Below are 17,563 nucleotides of genomic sequence, written 5' to 3' on the forward strand. Positions count from 1 at the left end.
TAGCTGAGCCAGGTCAGGGCCAGCACAGCGAGGGGCTCTCAGGCGGCCTGGGCCCACAGAGCCAACGCGTGTGGAGGGCCCCTGGCTGTACCTCACGCCACCTGCGAGTTTCAGTGCCCAGGAATCCCCAGAAGGAAATGGCCGTTGGTGACGGCAAGCCTGTTCTGGGCATAACACAACACACTCAAGCAAGACGGCTGCATCAACCACACAGTCCGCTAGGCACAGTGTGAGTGGAGTCGCGTGGTCTGGGAGGAGACTCCAGGGAAGGGCCAGAACGCCACACGCTGGGGCTGGATGGACCCTGGGGGGCCTGAGAACAGGAGGGCAGGGGAGGCCGTGCGCAGCTCAGGCCGTCACCGAGGACAGACGGGTGGGCTCTGCCTCCCCCACGAGGAATCCCTGTGCCTGCTGGGAAAGACCCCAGTGGGTAGGAGGAGATGGGAACCCAGTCAGGCCCCGCAGCCCAGGGCAGAGAGTGCACAGGGCAGGCAGCCCTCATGGGAATGTGCTCAGAGCAGGGCCCCATTTGGAGGGATCTATTTTGGGCCCAGACGTAGCACAAGGAGCTGGGGGAGTGGGGGTGATTCCGAGATGTTTCACCTGAGCCTGCAGAGGTAGGGATGATGCCTGGGGAACTGGGCTGACAGGGTCAGGTGGAACAAGGTGAGGCTGGGGGCCGAGGACCAAGCTGCCCCAAGGGAGCTGCAGCTCTGCTGTCCCAGAAGCCCAAGGGAGGAGGTGGGGGAATGGACTCAGCGTGCAGGTATGGAGGCTCAGGGAACCCACGCGGGTCCAAGGGAGAAGGGGGCGGGGCAGGGGCAGGAAACAGAGGGGGTGGCTCTCCTGAGGCCGTCCTGGTGGATGGGGAGTGGAGAGGGGAGAGAGAGCTGCGTGAAGGGGGAGCCCCACATGAGTGGGACTGGGGTGCACCCAGGGTGAGGGGGAGGTCAGGAGACCAAGGCCTGGCACGGACCAGCTGGAGGAAGGACCTTGGGTCTGCAGAACAGCTGGGCAACTTCCGGCTTTTGCCTTCACAGCAGAAATGGGGCGGTGTCTACTCAAGTGGCAGAAGGTCGAGAGAGGTCAAGGGCCTTGAGTGGGACAAGATGGGCTGGAGGAAGCCGTGACTAGGGGCCCCAGATGCATCCCAGAGAGAGAACGCAGCGGCTCTCCCGGGCCCCGCACTCACCACGGGGATGTGGAGCTTGCTGAGCGGCTTGCCGTCCAGGAGGTAGGAGCCCGTGTAGGTGACGTACTCGGCGTAGCACTGGGGCGCCTGCGGCGTGATACAGCACAGGATCTTGCGCTTCTCCTCGATCTTCTTCCTGATCTGCAGGTATTCGAAGTAGGGGTTGGCCCTGTCGCTGTGGTAGGGCTCGATGGCATCCAGCTTGATGGCGTCCACGATGGCGGCCAGCGTCTGCTGGATCACCTCCCGCGTCTGCTGCGTGGACGTGTTCAGCTGCTGCTGCAGCTGCTGGGTGGAGCGCTGAAAGCGGCGTTTGCGCGGATGCTGGGCCTGCGCGTCGTCCTCCTCGGAGCCGCGGGCCTTGGCCCTGGTGACCGGGGCAGGGGTGGGGGCGCACTCCTTCTCAGAGGGGGGCGGGCCCTGCTTGCTCTGGTTCGCGAGCATCTGCGCCCGGTTCCTGGTCATGCGCTGAGGGATCTCCTCCACTCTGGGGGCCTTCGGGGCTTCGGCCGTGGGTTTCGGTTCTGTGGCTTCCGGCTGGATGCCGCCAGGAGGGCCTTCGGCTGGGGCGGCAGCACGGGAGGCCTCATTGTCGTCCTCGGGGCCGGCACCGTCTGCGGCCTGAGCTTGTGCCACAGTGTTCGTGGCGGGGCCGTCGGGGGCACGGAGGGACGCGGCGGGGGGGCCTTCAGCCTCAGCCCCCTGCTCTCCGCTCCCCAGTGGGCGCTGTTCGGGGGGAACCGGCGCGGGCTCCACGCTGGAGTCCAGATCCCCACGGGCCCTCTCTTCTGGCACCGTCTCTGCCTCCCCCGTAGCTTCTAGCGCCACGTCCAGCTTTGGCTCCTCTGAGGGCTCAGGCTCCGGCTCTGCAGGGCGCCGGGCGGAGGCCTGGTCAGGAGGCAGTGCCGGCTGCTCCTCAGCCACTGCGGTGGAAACATCCCCACCGTTTATGGCCACAGGGGCCCCTGGAGGGATCTTTTCTGGAGCAGCAAGGCTTTCTTCTACGGGTTCTGCTTCAACATCTGCGGCATCTTTAGTCTGCAGGGGAAGCTCCGGCAGGGAGAAGGGCCCCAGGTCCAGGTCGTCCTCGGGGCCGGCGAAGGCGTCTGCCCAGGGCACCGGCTCCACCTGGCCGAGGTTAGACAGGCCGTGGCTGCTGTCCAGGAAGCTATTTTCCAGGGGCCCCAGAGCCTCCACCTGAGCCACAGCGGCTACACAGGCGGGCTCGGGGGCCACGTCCAGCGGAGCTTCCGGAAGCGACTTGCAGTTGCTGAAGAAGGACTCCAGCCCGGAGGGAGGGGCGTAGGGAGCCGCCTCTGAGGTGGAGATGGCGGCGGGGACGGCTTCCGCTCCGTCTTTCACGTCCTCCAGTCCTGGCTCCGCGACGGGCAGAGTGTACGGGGCAGGAGAGGCGGGAGGGGCGGGGTACGGCGCCTCTGAGGCGCTGAAGGGCCCTGGGGCGGCAGAGTGGAGCGGGTCCGCGGGGCAGAAATGCTTTGGGGACTCGGGGAACCTCTGTGGAGACTTCAGCAGCAGGTCTGAGCCCACAGGCCAGCTGACAGGGTTTTCAGAGGTGCTCCCGATCAGGCTGGAGGCAAGGGCCTGCTCGGAGGGGTGGGCCCACTCGACAGGCTCCTCGGTGATGACGGCGCTCAGCGGACCCTCGTCCAGCGGCTCCAGGTAGCTGGGCTCCGGGGGGATGATGGCGGCCGTCGCCTGCTGGTCCTCGGAGGTGTCCAGGTCCGGGGGAAGGGCCCCTTCGAGGGAAGGAACCAGCAGCTCGGCTCTGGGGGAAGGGGAAGGTTTTGCTTGTAAACTTGAGAAGACGCCCTCTGGAGACGGGGTGACAGTGACAACGGCAGCCGGTGGGCAGTGCAAAGCGTCGACTTTGGGCGACGGGAGGCCATAGTCTGGGGAGTAGTACCCTGGCGACAAGCAGGCAAACTTCTCCGCGGGAACCGGGGGCAGGGGCGCCCTGTCTTCCATCGAGTGTGGCATGGGAGAGTCGTAGCTGGAGGCAGCAGGAACGCTCTGCTGCCTGAAGAGCTTATCTCCGACGCTGAATTCTTCCTCGGGGGTCCTCCTAATGTCGACAGAGACCGAGCGGTAAAGGTTTGTGGAGACAGGCCTGGCAGGAGCCTGGCTGGCGTTTTCCGAAAGCCCACTTGAAGCCACGGAGAACCTGTCGAAAAAGGAGGGGGAGCAGGCGCTGGTGGGAGCGGTGGGCACGGGCGTGGAGTGCTGCGAGTCGGCGCAGTCGAACACGAGGTCCGCGTAGTCATCGGCGCTGCAGGACGGGGTCCTGGGCGTGTGCATCACCTCCTCGTAGCTGGGGCAGGATAGCACCGACGTAGGGGTGGGCACGCCAGTGGGCCGGCTCTGGTCAGGCCTGGGGGACGCAGGCAGGACCTCTTTCATGTGAGGGCCTGCCAGCCAGTCTTTGGAGTCTGCACCTGATCCTGGGTGTAGCTTATTTTCCGCGGCAGGTGGAATAGGAGTCGACTCTTTGAGCTTTTTGTCTTTAAATGGAGGGTCCAGCCCCGGCGGTTTCTTAGCAGGAATGTCCAGACCCTTCTTCCGCCCGTCGTCTGCCGGCTTCGCCTTCTCCTTGAGCTTGGGGTCTCCGGACCGGTGCCTCAGCTTCTCCATTTGCTTCATCCTCTCCTTGTGCCGCTTGTGGCGCTCCTCGATCTCCAGGTCCTTCTGGGACAGCATCCTCTCGAAGCTGGTCATCATCAGGTCGCCGTCCCCCAGGAGCTTCTCCCTGGGCCTGGCGTCTTTCTTGCCTGGGTCTTTGGATGGCGCTACCTTATCATTCCCGTTGCTCATCTTCACTGGGTCGCCCTTTTCTTTCTCTGCACCGTCCTTGAATTTCTCCTTCAGTTTGGCGTCGCTGAGCCTCGGGCCCTCGTCCCTGGACTTGTCTTTGAGCACGCGGGGCGGGCTGTCCTTGTCCCTGGTGGCGGGCTTCTGCTCGTCCCTGTGATGCCGCAGGAGCTCGTCCCTGTGATGCCGCAGCAGCCCGTCCGCATGCCTGTCCCGGTGCCTCTCCTTCTCGTCTCTCCATTTCTCCCTGTGTTTCTCTCTCTTCTTCTTCTCTTTTAGGATGTTGATGGCACTAGATCCATAAGGCTTTAGTTCCTTTTCTATTTTCTTGGAAGGTTCTCTCTCGGAATCATTTTTATCTTTCTTTTCGGTAGAAAACAATTCAATGGTTTTATCTAGCTCATCTTCTATGTCAGCTTTCATGTTGTAAGAAACTCCGTAAGCATCCGCCTCCAGGAAGTCCTTTTCGTACTGCCCGGAGTCCTTCCTGCCACTGCCCTCCTTGTAATCTTCACCCTTCTCTTTCTTCTCGGCCTTCTCTTTCTTGGCTCGCTCTCGGTCGTGGCTCTTCTTGGATGAAGATGAGGAGTGTCTGTGCCTCTCCTTCTCTTTCAGCTTCTCAGGGAGGCAGGCGCTCTCCCTCGGCTTGTCGTCTCCAGGTGGCTCCGTGAAAGAGACCTCCAGGAAGGCAGTCAGCCCCGGCTCCTGCCCTCGGTCCGTGAAGCTGTCAGAGGAGACCTCGCTGATTTTATCGTTGGAGTCTTCTCTGTACTCATGGAGAGCCTCCTCTTCCAACTTTTCAAGCAGGCTTTTTTCCGCGTCGGCACTTCTCGAGGACTTCCTCTCCTTGGAATGTTCTTTGTCCGACTTCTCTTTGTGTTTGCTTTTAGCCTTGTCTTCGGCAGCGTGCTTCTTTTCAGCCTTCTCGGGGAGCTTCTGTTTATTTTTCTTGTCTTGCGTGGAGTCCACTGAGGCTCTGTCCTTCCTGTCCTTGTACTTTTCTGTGGACTCTTTATCCTTCTTCTCCTTGTGCTTTTCAAAGACTTTCTCTTTTTTGTCTCTCCCCGTGTCGGCAGCCCCTCGGTCCTTTCTCCTGTCTCTGGGCTCCTTGTCCTTCTGCCTCTCAGGGTGCTGCTTGTCAGAAGACTTCCTGTGTCTGTCGGAGGCATAGGCCTCCCGCCCTTCCTCCTTCTCCTGGAGGCCGTCCGTCCTCGGCAAGTCGCTGGCCTCTCCCATCTTGAACCCGCTCCCCATGCAGCTGTCTCTGTCGTCCTCACTCTCATCTGTGAAGATGTCTGCGATGTACCAGCTTTTCTCTTTGCCTTTCTTGTCATCTTTTTTTTCAGAGAAGTCTTCCGAGATGATCCCAGGGAAAGCCTTCTCCTTCTTCTCTTTCCCTTGGTCGAGAGACGCTTTCCTTTCTTTGTCTTTGCCATGTGTGTCTTTATGTTTTTCCTTGGTATCTTTTTTCTCTTTAAAACATTTATCAAATTCTTTGTCCTTCTGACATTTTTCCAGGATTGATTTCTCACTTTTGTCCTTGTCACTGGACTTCTCTTTGTATCTCTCTGGTTTTGTCTTCTCCTTCCTTTCCTTATCGGGGCCGTCCTTCTTCTCCTTCTCTCGTGCTGGGTGGTGCCGTTCCCACGGCTCCAGGCCCTTCCCAAAGTCGCAGTCGGACTTGTCCTTGAAGCCACTCTCGCAGCCACACTCCTTCAGCTCCTCCCGGTGCGCCTCCTCGGGCTTGACCCTGCCGTCCCTGCGCTCCTTGCAGCTCTCCAGGGCATCCTTTCTGTCCCGCCCGGCCTCTGCGGACTCTCTCCTCTTCTTGTCCTTTTCCGAAAGGTAGCCAGGGACACTTTTATGCTTTTCAGTCTGCTCTTTCCTCTTCTCAGAGTTTTTATCCAAATAGTCCCTGTCCTTCTTTCGGAAGAAGGGCTCTCTGTAGTCTCGCTTCTCCCGGGCCCGGCTGTCCCGCCTCCTCTCCTTGCTGTCTTCCTTCACCGTCTCCAAGATGAGCTTGGCCACAGAGTCGCTCTTCATGTCCCTGTAGTCTGTCACTGGCGAGTCCCAGCTGTCCTCCCCTTTGAAATCAAAGGATGAATCGGACAAGTCAGAAAACCACCGATCTCGCTGATCGTCAGAAAGGCTAAATTTGGTGTCTTCATTCTCCAGAAACTGATTTTTGTTACAATACTCGTCAAAAGCAGATTCTTCCCTGTAAACCTTTTCTTTTTTGAGTTTTTCTTTCTCTTCTTTAAAAATCTTCTCCTTCTCTTTTGAAATTCTGTCCTCTTTTAAATCATTCTTCTTCTCTAATTTTGAGGGCCGGTCTTTTGATTTCTTCTTTCTCTCCTCTTTGTACAGTCTCAGTTTTTCTTCTTTCGGAGACTTTTCCTTCAGCGATTTCTCCTTTTCTGCTTTATTCGAACGGTCTTTCTCTTCTCGGAAAGACCTGCTGATGTCTTTGTTTGTGTCTTTGATTCTCTTCAGTGATTTTTCATCTTTAAAGAGCCATTCTTTTTCTTCTAATTTCATTTTGCTAAGTTTCTCTTCTTTTTTAAAGTGGTCGCGATCGTGCTTTAACACTTTTAGCTTGTTTTCAGTGGAAAGATCATTCTCTAAAAGTATAGCCTTATCTGACTTCTGCTTGGAGTCCTCATATTCGTAAGTAAAACTTTTCAACTTCAGCTCTTGGCTGATGGAACACTGTCCCTTCTCCTTGTTTTTGTGTTTGTGTTTTGTTTTATGTTTTTTGACAACTTTCCCCTCCTTGTCCAGTTTGGGGACAGCGCCCTCCACGCTGGACAGGAAGGGGCTCTTCTTCTCCGACAGGGAGGCTCGCTTCCTGTGCTCCTGCCTCTTCCTCACTGGCTTCAGCGATTCCACACTGGAGCCCTCAGAGGAGCAGTCAGACTCGCTTGTCAGTCTCGTCCTTGTGGAGTCTGATAAAGAACTGACCTCTGACCAAGCCGGGGAAGAAATGGTTTTCCAATTGTCTGTCCGCCAGTGCTTGGTGTGCTGGTCTGTGTGGCTGGGGTTCTGCTTCTGGGCGGCAGAGCTCCCGTGAGACGAGGTGGAGGAGGCAGAGAGGGAGCTGAACAGGGAGGGGTCCTTCAGCACCAGCGGGGACCCCTTGAGGCAGCCGGAGCTCCCCAGAGAGTCCCTGTCATCCTCCCCACTCTCTGAGGACTCGCTCTCCGACTCCGAGGAGCAGAACTTGTCGCTCCGCTTTCCGAAGCGAACCTCTCTGCCTTTTGTTTCTTTCTTTCGCTTCTTTTTCACTTTATTTTTTTCCTTCTGCTGCTTGGCATTAGAAGGCTCTCGTGTCCTACTACCAGGCAATATCGTATGTGCCGAGAGTCTCAGCTTCTCTCCTGTCCCCACGGTGACACTTGCGTCCTCCTCATCCGACGTGTCTGACAGGATACGATGGGACGCTTTCTTTGGTGCAATCGTGTTATTTTTAGTGTAACTTTTAACCTCCATTTTGGGTATAGAGATAAAACTATTGGATTTCGTTTCTTTTCTGTAGTCCTTTTTCAATAGGTGCTTGTCGTCCACCGGAGGAACCCTGTCCTGCTCGTCGTCCTCATCAAACTCATACTCGTCCTTGACGGGGGCCGTGGCCTTCTGTGGCTCTGGGTTCTTGGCCTTGTGCTTGAGGCCTTTTTCGAACTCGGAGTCCGTGTTGTTGCCGTCGACTGAACTGGAAGGTGCGAAGGATGGTGCGTCTTCCTCTTCTGAGCTCTCTGTTGGAGGCAGGAAGCGAGAGGTCACAGGCAGGCTCAAAACAGCTCTCCCCAGCATGGCAGAGGAGGGAGGCTCTGCAGATGTGCCTGTGGGAAGGTTCCCACCCTGCCTCTGCAGAGACACTTTGCTTGACTCATGGAAACCAGCCACAGGCAGGAGGAAACCAGACAGAGCTCAGCTGACAGACAGGGCTGGCATCTTAGAAGTAAGACTGCAGGCTTCTCAGCAGTGACACACCTGGGCGGGGTCTCCCACAGTCCAGAAGCTCCTGTAAGCCCCCAGCATCCGAGGAGGAGCTGATCAGAGGGGCAACACTGTGCAAACACCACAGGGCAGCTCCTACCATCCCTGCATAAAAGAACAGGCAGCTCAGGTGGCCGTGACTTACCCGTCGAGCTCTCCTCGCTGGAAGTGTAAGTGCCTTTGCCTAACAGGAGGTTCACCATCGTGGGGGAGTTGGCCACTTTCAGCGGCGTCTCGCCTTTCCTGTTGCTCTGCTGCGGGTTCCCTCCGTACCGCAGCAGCAGCTTCACCACCTACAAGACAGTAACACCCGCGTCAGGGACTGCTGGAGAAGCACAACTCCTCCACCGTTCCACATAACACGGCAGCCCCTTCCGAGAACCCTGGGGTTCAACCCGAGAGCAGCCCCTCACGGTCTGAGGGTGTGGGAGCCGAGCGCACAGGGACTGCCTGGCGAGGCTCTGGGTGTGGTGGGCGAGGCTGTGGCTCCTCTGTGGGAAGGGCTGCAGCCACGGGGGCTCCCACACCCCTCCTGTGCTCTCCTTCAGAAGGGCTCTGCCTCCTTTGGATTTTTTTCCACCATTTCTCCGTTGCCGCGAGTAGACGACTTCCCAGGAATCTTCTCACGAAGGCTCTCCCCTCCCGCCAACAGTGAGCTCCTCAGCAGAGTGGTGCCGGAGTGGTCGTGGAGGGCTCCAGCAAGAGGTTAGGGAGAAGAGTGTTATGGAAAGGGTGGGGGGGACAGAATAGAGGAAACAAAGACCAAGTTTCTGCAAGCTGCTTTATTTTTTATTTTCATTTACATTAGAAAATAATCTCTCCCTTGCTTGATTTTACAAGGGTAAGGGTGGTCACATGAATGACAGAGACAACCATGGTGACACTTGCACAGCTCTTTTCAGCTGTTCATCACCAGCAACCTGGATTTCCTATGCCCAGAACAGCAATGCACTGAACTCAAGTACAAATTAAATTTAATCCCAACTTTAGTCCAGTCTGAGATTAGCGCATTCAAAGAATCTGTCATAACGTTTACTATAGACTCTTGTCGCCCACAGTATCAGTTTCCAGTTCGTGTGTGACATGTTCTATTGTTGAATCAGTACAGAGTTCTTATGTGTGTGAGTTTTCTATGGTGACTACACAAAACCTCAGGCTTACAATTGTGGAGGTCAGAGGTCAAGGTGCTGGCAGGGCAGGGTCCTTCCTTTCCTCCATCATGGGGGCTGCTGGCAGAATTCAGTTTCTTGCAGGGCTGGGACGGAGGTCTCCAGTCCCAGCTGCTTAGGGGCCACCACACTCCTCGGCCCTCCTCTAAGGCCAGCAGCGCAGGTGCGGCCCTCCTCAGGTTCTAACCTCTCCTGCTTCTGGCATCTCTCAGACTCAGCAGGAAAGGCTCTCAAGCTTTAAGGGCCCATGGGGCTGCCCTGGGCCTGCAAGATGACCTAGGACAATCTCCCCATGTGAGGCACTCACAAGGTCTGGGGGTCACAACACGGGCATCTTGGGGGCCATTATCCTGCCTACCTCACCGTAATTCCAGGGTCCTTGACATTTTTCGTAAGAAAAAGTTTAAAAGTGGTAATTACAGAAGTATAAAGCTGCATCGGATGCCCCAGCCCCATCACCCTCCAGGGCCATTCCCCTCACACCGGCCCTCCCCCGCAGCACTGAGCGAATCCCAGACACTGCAGAGCCTTTTCCAGTTCACGTCTCTGGAAGAGCCCATAAAACAAACAGTATAAACCATAGCGCCATTCACTATCTTACCCAGAAGTTTAACGGTCATATTTTAACATCAAATAGGGACTCAGTGTTCTGAGTTCCCTGCTCGTCTCAGAGTCTTCAATCCACCCCCCACCCCACCGGAACAAGCCGTTTCTCAAGTGAGCTCTTTAAGGCCAAGGCACTGTGGGCTCCAGGACCTCCCGCAATGGCCAGGTGGGGCTTGCTGCAGAGGAGCACGACGGGCACCGGCAGATGTGGCCCCATGTGACCCCGCAGCCTTGCTGTCCTGCCTGCAACCAGGGGCTCTCCACGGAGCTCTGGTGAAGACATCAGTGAGACCCGCTGCATCTCCAGGCAGCACCCCTGCTTTCCGGCAGGACGGGGCTGTCAGGCAGACCACGACCTCTCTCGACCCCCACAGAGGCTGAGACCTCTCAGTGCCCACTGCTCCTGGGCCGGCCACAATGGCCACTTTCTAAATCTTGAGTCTATGGTTCTGTGCACTGGCCACACCTCTTGGTGTTACCTCATTCCAGACGAGGGTGGGTCTGCCTTGCAGGTCTAACAGTCCCACAGTGGTGACGGGGACCGGCAGCAACTCCTGCAGGCCTCCTTCCACTTGGTGTAATCCTTCACCTGCTCAAATCCAACCAGACCTACACGGCTAGCGGATACGAGCCTTTCATAGATGGCACTTGCTGGGAAACCTGTGAGAGGCTGTCCAGGCTGACCCAGGAGGGGAAAGCTGGGGGCAGACAGAGGGCACAGCTCGGCCTTCAGGGTGGGCAAGGCGAAAACTCGCTTTCCTGTGCCCCACATCATGGAACCGGCTAGCTACAGGGAGACAAAGCTACAGAACCACCCAGATGCCAGGACAGGCTGGATGTGTGAAGAACGGGGGGATGCCAACCTTGTAGTGCCCGTTGTTGGCAGCGTCGTGCAAAGGCGTGTCGTCATCTAGGCCCTTGGTGTTCACCTCCGCACCTGCAGCCAGCAGCTGCTTCGCGACGTCGTAGTAGCCCCGGTTACAGGCCTCGTGCAGTGCCGTCCAGCCTGGAAACAGACACTCAGGACGTACGTTATTTAATCCTCAGAACTTCCCTCCTGTCTCTGGAGGCAGCACCCTGAGGATGTGCTACAGGGCGGGGACAAGCCAGGTGGGGAGCTGCCCTGTAGTGAGGGCTGCAGTTTAGGGAAGCAGGTGCTGGCCCAGAGAACCCCTAAATTCTCTTTACTGTGGCACCTCGTTAGCACGATCCATATCTAGCTGATTAACCCTACGGACTGACAACCTGCAGGGCTAATCTGAGGCAATCACCCTAAAAGGGTAGGAAATCAGTGAACACACAGTGTAGTAAACAGCAGCCTCATCCTCACCGATCTGGAGGCGTATGTGCCTCTGTAAAACATGGAGGGGAAATCTCCCATGTCGGAAACAGGGAAACCAAGGCTGAGAGCCTCCTGAAGGCTGAAGAGCTGCTACAGCAGGAGCTCCAGGGGCGCCCAGGCTCGGGCCGCACGACGAAGGCCACCCTGGGCAGGCAGCTCCTGCCTGGGGAGCTTGGAGCCCACCATCGGACGGTGTGGCCGCATGCATCCGTGGAAACAGAGCTCAGCCCCACGGAAGCACACGGCACTGCTCTAGAGAAGTTTCTTTTAGAAAAATGCTTAAAAAAAAAAAAAGGTGCTAAATTAGGTTTGGGTCAGACAACCAGGGCAGTTGGAGAAATCTAGACGGATTCTACACACACGATTTCGCTCATCCCCTTACACTGTGGACAGACAGTCCTGGGATATGTGGACCACTCATGGTTTGATGGGGGTATTTTATGTAAAGAAAGGGAATATTAAACTCTAATCGTATCAGGTCTGGGGAGGCTCGCTCAGTTCTGTCCGGGTCCCAGGCAAGCCCCAGGACCCAGCCCTGTGAAGTGAGGGAGTCCAGTCCAGGGTGTGGACCCAGCCGGCCTCCCGGCTCAGAGGCGCCCTCTGCTGGAGAATGCAGCCATGTGCTAGACACACCAGGGACAGGATTATGAGTGAGGATTATGGAACACAGCAGAGTAAAATTTAAAATTCCTCAGTTCTCTTACAGATAGGCCAGGCATGGGGGCTCACAGCTATAATCCCAGCACTTTGGGAAGCCAAGGCGTGAGGACTGCTTGAGGCCATGAGTTCAAACCAGCCTGGGCAACTTAGTAAGACCCCATCTCTACAAAAAATAAAAAAATTAGCCAGGCATGGTGGCGTGCGCCTGCACCCAGAAGGCTGAGTTGGGAACATCGCTTGAGCCCAGGAGTTCAAAGCTTCAGTGAGTCGTGATCACGCCACTGCACTCCAGCCTGAGCAACAGAGCGAGACCCTATCTAAAAATAAAAATAACAATAAAACCCAGCAAACAAGTTTACTTTGAAATACTTTCCAAGAAACACTGATTTCTTCTCAGCAACAGGGAACCCCACTGGAGTGAGTGTGGCTGTGAACACCCCGAGCCCTGCAGAGCAGACACGCACCCCACGAGGCCACAGCCCATCCAACCCGATGGGAGGCTCAGGGCTCCAATGGGGGAGGCTCAGGGCTCCAATGGGGGGAGGCTCAGGGATCCAATGGGGGAGGCTCAGGGCTCCAATGGGGGAGGCTCAGGGCTCCAGCGGGGGGAGGCGCAGGGCTCCAATGGGGGGAGGCTCAGGGCTCCAGCGGGGGAGGCTCAGGGCTCCAATGGGGGGAGGCTCAGGGCTTCAGCCGGGGGAGGCGCACGGCTCCAATGGGGGGAGGCTCAGGGCTCCAATGGGGGGAGGCTCAGGGCTTCAGCGGGGGTAGGCGCAGGGCTCCAATGGGGGGAGGCTCAGGGCTCCACTGGGGGGAGGCTCAGGGCTCCAATGGGGGGAGGCTCAGGGCTCCAATGGGGGAGGCTCAGGGCTCCAGTGGGGCTCTCTGGCCCTTGCCAGGCACAGGGTGCCCACCTGCGAAGTCCTTGACGTTGACGTCTGCCCCCTCGCTGATGAGCTCTTTGATGCGCCGGGCGTCCCCGCGGATGGCGGCTCGGTGCAGGCGGGTCTCTCCACGCTCGTTTCTCTTGTTCACTTTATCTTTGGTTTTTGAGGCAGAGTTGGGCGTTCCCTTCTGACACACTGTAGACTGGGAGGGGTGCTTTGGTGTTGTGTCCACTGCAGGCCAAGGAGGGGACAGGTGGGCATTACTGTGGGGTGGTCCTGCTTTGTCCAATCCTCAAGAGCCCAGGCCACCATCACGAGGTCCCTTTGCACAGGGCTTGTCCTCAGCACAGACAAGCTCTGCTTGTCCAAGCAGAGCCCCTTCCCTGCGCCAGGGACCACCCACAGGCCGGGCTCACCTGGGCTGTTGGCAGACTCCTCGGCCGTCATCTGCATGAGAAGGGCCACCTGCTGGCGCTCGGAGAGGGGGTAGCCGGCTCGGATTCCAGACAGCCCCATGCCAAACAGCAGCCCGGCCTTCCGGGTGACAGGCTCCTTCTTAATCCTCTTCCGCTCAGGGCCCTGCTTCTCTGTGAGGCGGGCAAGGGAGAGAGGGAGGAGAGATTTCATACCATGGTGTCCTCCAAAGCTAGGTCCTTACCTAATGTTACGGAGCCCCCTGCGTCCACCTGACAGCTGACAGAGCAGAAAGGAAGGTCTGTGTATGGGGAAAGCACAGCGGTGCTGGGAGCATTGGTGCCGCCCACCTCACCTCTCAGCAGTGACTGTGAGACCATTTAAACACCTCGTTACCAGCCCCTCAAGTCTGCTAAGCCTGGGCCTCCACCGAGCATCCACTCACTCCAGGCACCTCTCCTGGGCCTCCCCAGACCTCGTACCACACATGAATGCGGTGGGACAGCTTAGCACCGGTGACCTGGCTCACACAGGACAGGTCTCTGTTCAATACACGTGTCTGTAATTCAGTTCCACCTTCCCCGTCCCTCCTCCAAACAGTGCAGATATAAAATGGCAGACACAGTTTAAAACACATCAGTAAATCAAGGCCAACTGGTCAGTACTGTACCTTTCTTCTTGCTTCTAGGAACCTCCATCTCATGCCATGGTGCTTCGAGGAGCGTACCAGCCTTGCAGCACCACAACAGGGACTGGGCTGGAGGCATCTGAAGGCATCAACACAGAGCACTAACAAGACACGGTGTGAGAGCTCGGCTGTTTCCACCTCAGCCTCCTCGTAACAAGCACACCCTGCACTCATCTGACCCGTTACAGAACACTTGGCTGGCGTCTAACACAACTCACGTGCTGTGTCTTTTAAAAGAGGCAGGAGGCAGGGGCGGGGAAGAGAAGACACCAAGCACCAAGAGTCGGGGGCACAGAAGATGCCTCCTCCTCTGCCTGACCAGTGCCCTCCTGTGGACGGAAATCAGGGTCCTCTGCTTGACCAGTGCCCTCCTGTGGATGGAAATCAGGGGCCAGACACCTCTGAATCCTCCTCCAGCTGTCCTGCGGGTTCTGGGGTTTTCTAGGTCATGGGGTGAAACTGCAGAGGTGCAGCGCCTGACTTGGGGAAGAAGGGCCACCAGGGAGACGTGGGCCTCTGAAGCTCTCCTCTGAGGCACCTCCCTTCCCTTCCATTCAGCACATCCAAGAAGCCTCTCTTCAGGACTTCTCCCTCGGCTGGTGTTTGATCCTAGAGAGGTGGGAGACATCTGTAACAACGGACTAACTGGATCCCACACCTGCCTGGTCACTGGAACACAGAACGGTCTTAACTAGTCTCTCGGCTCAGCTCCCAGGGCCCGACTCTCCTGCTGTTCACCACCATGGTCCCCGTGAATGTGCCCGTCGATTTCCTAAGAGGACGCTGCCCACCCACTCTGGTTCTTTCCAAGGTATCTGAGGCTGATTTCTTAGGAATTCGGTCTGGGGCATGCTGAGAATGTGGATTCGTATGTCCTATGGGACAAGCCTGCAAGAAGGCACACACCTGGCCACATCGACCTGCGTCACACTCATGGGCAAAACCCCAAGTACTGCAGGCTGCCATCGCCACCACCAGCTAGTCTGTAAACAGTCCTCAACGCACAGATCTGAGAAAGCACTTGAGCTTTGGCGCCAGCCCCTCATAGAACCTGGCGAACACAGTGGTTGGGGAGGCAGCCTCGCCACCGGCCAATGAGCCCCAGCCTACAGCCATCATTGGCGTAGCCACACCTTAGCAGTGAGCTTGGGTCACAGGCGCTTGGCTGTGGGTCTCTGCGTGCGCCCCATGCTTTCCCTGCACCCTCCATGCTGCCCGGGGGCCGGCCCTCCCCAGGCTTGCTTCTCATAGCCACCTCTAAACAACAACAGAAACAGGCCTGCGGCTGCCTCCCTCTAGGAAAGAGGCGACGAAGCTGCTGGAGAAACCCCAGCTCCCCCACCGATAGCCCTCAAGTCCTCCTCTCTCCAGGAGGGGCCCACACTCACCGAGCAGCTGGTCTGCCCACAGTCGCCTGGAGAAGCAGCTGAGAACCTCTGCAGGGCCCTGATCCCCAAGACCTAGCCACGCACATTCAGAGGCCTGCTCCCTCCGTCACCCAGAGCAGGGGAGTTAATGTTTTGGAGACATGAAGCCCCCTGAGAACACGAGGAAAGCAGAATCCCTGAGATACACAGACTTTGCAAAGCTGCACACAGCACAGGAGACTCCTGGGAGCAGACGGCATCTCCTTATTCCACTGACCATCAGAAGTGAAAAGCGAGTGGGCCCCACTTCTGTGCTGCATGTGGCCACTAGGGGTGGACACAGGGAGGAGGTGGGGCGGTATTGTGGCTACGGAGGGAGGAGCTGGGGCGGAGTTGGGGCTGCGGAGGGAGGAGGTGGGGCGGAGGTGGGCGGAGTTGGGGCTGTGGAGGGAGGAGCTGGGGCGGAGTTGGGGCTGCGGAGGGAGGAAGTGGGGCGGAGGTGGGCGGAGTTGGGGCTGCGGAGGGAGGAGCTGGGGCGGAGTTGGGGCTGCGGAGGTAGGAGCTGGGGCTGCAGAGGGAGGAGCTGGGGCTGCGGAGGGAGGAGCTGGGGCTGCGGAGGGAGGAGCTGGGGCTGCGGAGGGAGGAGCTGGGGCGGTGTTGGGGCTGCGGAGGGAGGAGCTGGGGCGGTGTTGGGGCTGCGGAGGGAGGAGCTGGGGCGGAGCTGGGACTGCGGAGGGAGGAGCTGGGGCGGTGTTGGGGCTGCGGAAGGAGGAGCTGGGGCAGAGTTGGGGCTGCGGAGGGAGGAGCTGGGGCAGAGTTGGGGCTGCGGAGGGAGGAGCTGGGGCGGTGTTGCGGCTGCGGAGGGAGGAGCTGGGGCGGAGTTGGGGCTGCGGAGGGAGGAGCTGGGGCAGTGTTGGGAGGAGCTGGGAAGGTGTTGGGAGGAGCTGGGGCAGTGTTGGGAAGAGCTGGGGCAGTGTTGGGGCTGCGGAGGGAGGAGGTGGGGCGGTATTGGGGTTGCGGAGGGAGGAGCTGGGGCACAGTTGGGGCTGCGGAGGGAGGAGCTGGGGCACAGTTGGGGCTGCGGAGGGAGGAGCTGGGGCGGAGTTGGGGCTGCGGAGGGAGGAGCTGGGGCAGAGTTGGGGCTGCGGAGGGAGGAGCTGGGGCGGTGTTGGGGCTGCGGAGGGAGGAGCTGGGGCGGAGTTGGGGCTGCGGAGGGAGGAGCTGGGGCAGAGGTGGGAGGAGCTGGGGCAGAGGTGGGGCTGCGGAGGCAGGAGGCGGGGCGGTATTGCGGCTGCAGAGGGAGGAGGCGGGGCGGTATTGGGGCTGCAGAGGGAGGAGCTGGGGCGGTGTTGGGGCTGCAGTATGTTTACATCCCGAAGTGCAGACGTTGCCATGCTCTTAAGTTATCAAAGGACCCTAGGAGGCATGTGTCAGGGGAACAGGCACAGGCAAAGGCGTTCCTTAGAAGTCAGTCTTTAGGCTGGCAGACCAGGAGCCCACGCTGCGTCCCCGCTCTGAGGGGCAGCAAAGAGCTGCTTTGTGGCAAACAGAACATGTCCCACTCCTGCAGGGCGGCCATCTCAGGTGCAGCTCACACCCAACATGTGCAAAATGGGCAGGACTTGGTGCCCCCAGGGACTTCCTGGGTGGGCTCCAGGGCCTGAGCCTCAGGGTCAGGGCCACATCCCTCCTGCTCCCCACCAGGCCCTCCCTCTGCTTCTGCTCTGAGCTTTGGTGAAGAAAGCCTGAGGTGGCTTCCCTTACGCGGCAAGGACAGCTTTATAGGGCTCCCAGCAATTCGCATGGAAGGTGCTGCCAACCTCCTGGTGAATTCTGGTGCCTGGAGCCACCACAGGGGACCTTGCTCTGCCCCACACTCAGGAAAAGCTTGCTCCCAGGAAGCAGCAACTTTTCACCCAGCTCTCCCAGTCCTGAAACAAGACTTTTTACTTGTCCTGACACCAAAAAAGTCCAATATGAAACCAGATCTCCCAGGATGCCGATCTCTCCACTGTGAAACAAGCACCTGCAGCTACGAGCATCTACAAGGCCCACAGCACGCGCCAGACACCACCCAAGCTCCGGAGCCCAGCAAACTTGCACGTCTGTCAGCTCTGAGACACTGGCCACTCCAGTGGCTTCTGGGGTAGAGGGAAAGCCCCAGCCACGGAGAGAGACCCCCATGTGCCACAGCCCGTGGCTCAACAATGCCTGCTCTCCATTCCAGCCCAGCGACACCATGGTCTGAGAGCAGCTGAGCGGGTCCTTGACGTGCACACACACAGCCCGTACCTGTACCTGCACTGTCAGGCACCACACAAGTGGGTCCCGCACTGCCTGCCTGCCTGCCCCTCCTACCCCAAGCCTGGGATGACCTGGAGCCGTGTGCCCCTGAGAAACGCTCCTCTGAGAGGAG

General features: G+C 58.4%; 1 protein-coding gene across 13 annotated transcripts in view; it reads right to left on the bottom strand.

Moving 5' to 3' along the window:
* Positions 1–17,563, bottom strand: part of ANKRD11 (ankyrin repeat domain containing 11) — a 243,941-nt gene that overhangs the window by 33,795 nt on the left and 192,583 nt on the right. For 11 of the 13 annotated variants that reach the window (XM_055364543.2, XM_055364540.2, XM_031003156.3 and 8 more), the window contains 5 exons: positions 13,095–13,265; positions 12,706–12,909; positions 10,653–10,795; positions 8,160–8,307; positions 1,193–7,770 (listed from right to left, as the gene is read on the bottom strand). In XM_055364543.2, the coding sequence (XP_055220518.2) occupies positions 1,193–7,770; positions 8,160–8,307; positions 10,653–10,795; positions 12,706–12,909; positions 13,095–13,265 (7,244 nt within the window). Of the gene's footprint in view, positions 1–1,192; positions 7,771–8,159; positions 8,308–10,652; positions 10,796–12,705; positions 12,910–13,094; positions 13,266–13,762; positions 13,882–17,563 lie in introns of all 13 variants that reach the window. The other 2 variants (XM_063700399.1, XM_063700400.1) reach the window with 2 other exon arrangements.

This window comes from Gorilla gorilla, chromosome 18 (assembly GCF_029281585.2).
Source record: "Gorilla gorilla gorilla isolate KB3781 chromosome 18, NHGRI_mGorGor1-v2.1_pri, whole genome shotgun sequence".
Taxonomy (NCBI): domain Eukaryota; kingdom Metazoa; phylum Chordata; class Mammalia; order Primates; family Hominidae; genus Gorilla; species Gorilla gorilla.